The 1916-nt window shown below is 55.2% G+C and overlaps 1 protein-coding gene across 1 annotated transcript in view; it reads right to left on the bottom strand.

The window, feature by feature from the left end:
* The window catches only part of H2AZ1 (H2A.Z variant histone 1), a 2100-nt gene extending 1731 nt beyond the window's left edge, over positions 1-369 (bottom strand). Inside the window, exon 1 of the mRNA XM_006152158.3 lies at positions 206-369. Within this exon, the coding sequence (XP_006152220.1) occupies positions 206-208 (3 nt within the window). The 5' untranslated portion in view covers positions 209-369. The remainder of the gene's footprint in view (positions 1-205) is intronic.
* Between the last annotated feature and the right edge of the window lie 1547 nt (positions 370-1916).

Below are 1916 nucleotides of genomic sequence, written 5' to 3'. Positions count from 1 at the left end.
TGCGCGCGCCACCTAACCGTCGCCACCCGCCGCGAGATCCGAGGCTGCTCCGCTCGCAGCCGACAAAACACCTCCCCCCGCTCTTCTAAATCCTGTCTCCGCGCGTTTCCGACCGTCGCCACTTCACCCCTATCCCCGTGTGTAACGGGTTTTTCTCCCACCGGCAAAAACCCGCGGAGTCATCGACCGCCACCGCGAAGTTTACCATTTCGAATTCTGCTGAAGCTCACACAAGCAAGGCAGAAAAAGGGCTAGTCAGACACACAGCGAGATGCCACCAGCTACTCCTTCGTCGCACCGCGATTCAAACTGCGCTGTCTCCCGCCTTCCCCGCTCCCTTTATACTGCAGAATGTTCCCTCATCCGGGAACTCGGATTGCTCATCCCACCAATGGCTGCCACCCGCCCTCGGGGCCTTAGCCAATGAGCAAGCGAAGAAAAGGCCGAAGAGGCGGGCGCTTCCAGACTCGAGCCGCGATTGGAGCACGGGGAGGAGGTGGGGAAGGGCGGAGGGATGGGAACGAGGGAGAAGAAGGGCACAGCGGCGGGAGGGAAGAAACAGAGCGAGCGCCACTGCGGGAGCGAACCGTCTTGCTGCGGTCACGTGTCTAGGAGGAGGAGCTGAGAGGCTCAGGGGAGGGGAAGGTGATAGAGCACCCTGTCCCCCCGCGGGCTCCGTAGACCCCGCCAAGTCTCCTCGGGGACTAGCACGACCCCCGACCTCCTCCGCCACCCATGGCGCTTCGCGGGCGGAGGTCCGCTGGCCCGCAGCCGCCTTCCCGGCCCACGGCACCCTCCGCCCGCCTCCCTCTCAATACCCGGCGTCTCCTCTCGTCGTCTGACAGGTGGCGCGAACACGTCCAGTAAGAGCACTCAGGTCAGCTCTGCCTCCTCGCCGAACCACAGCCTTGTAGCGGTTCCGGTTTCTTCCCCCTGGACGGTCCCGGGCCTGCCACTGATGCCGACTGCCTGCCCCCCTTCATTTCCCACTGATCCACCTCGTCTTTCATCACTTTCAAACCCCCACGGGGTGGTTCCATGGCCAGGAACGGTAGAATCAAGTCACGTCGCTGGTCACCAAAGACCTTTTTGTCTATGCACAGAGAGCTTGGGGTGAAGCAGTATTTTTAAATCAAATCATAAGCCATATTTTTCTGAAGACAACACATCAATGGGTTGTACCCATAGCGTGTTGTCTACAGTTGATTTAGTGACACCTGGAAGCTATCAGGTGTCCGCTTTTCTGCACTAAACATTTCGCTAATGACAAACGGGTAAATGTCAGTGGATAAGTCTAACGTGATTCCCAGGCGGTTACAGATGTCCGTGTCATCAGTTGCAAATGGTGGGCTTAAGAAACAGTACTGTACGCACAGTCCCATCACATTGCTGGGCGTCCAGCTACTAGGTCAACACCACCTGTGTGCACCTCCCGCTGCTTGGGGACAGTAGTGATTGCACTGCGCTTCGAACACATTGAGTACTTACGATGTAAAGAAAACTTCGAGACATATAAACGTCAGGTTTCAATTTGGAAGATTTCATTACGTTAGAGGACTTTCCTATTTCTGGGAGATAAATTATACAGAGGAGGTTCTCAACATTTTTTTTTTTGAGAGATTTTGCTATGGGCCACAGGTGCTTGCCAGAGGGACTGAAAGTGAGAACTCACCCCCCCCCCACCAGGGGGCATGGCCACTCTGGAATCCTTTCTCCTCCGTTCTCCTCTTGGGATCTTGAGCATGCACACACACACATGCCTGGAGTGAGTTTTAAGTCTTCCGGCAAAGTTCTCCAAGTGCAGTTAACTACATCAAAGACCAGCCTCATCCATTACTCCATCTGCTGATCCTGCTTCTCAACAATGTTAACATTAAGACATATTTCCTCCCTTTGGAACCAAAAATTTCTTATGT

The sequence above is a fragment of the Tupaia chinensis genome, unplaced genomic scaffold, assembly GCF_000334495.1.
Source record: "Tupaia chinensis unplaced genomic scaffold, TupChi_1.0 Scaffold000340_1, whole genome shotgun sequence".
NCBI lineage: Eukaryota > Metazoa > Chordata > Mammalia > Scandentia > Tupaiidae > Tupaia > Tupaia belangeri.
Note: the sequence above shows the minus strand (reverse complement) of the source record. Positions and strands in the feature narration are given on the sequence as shown.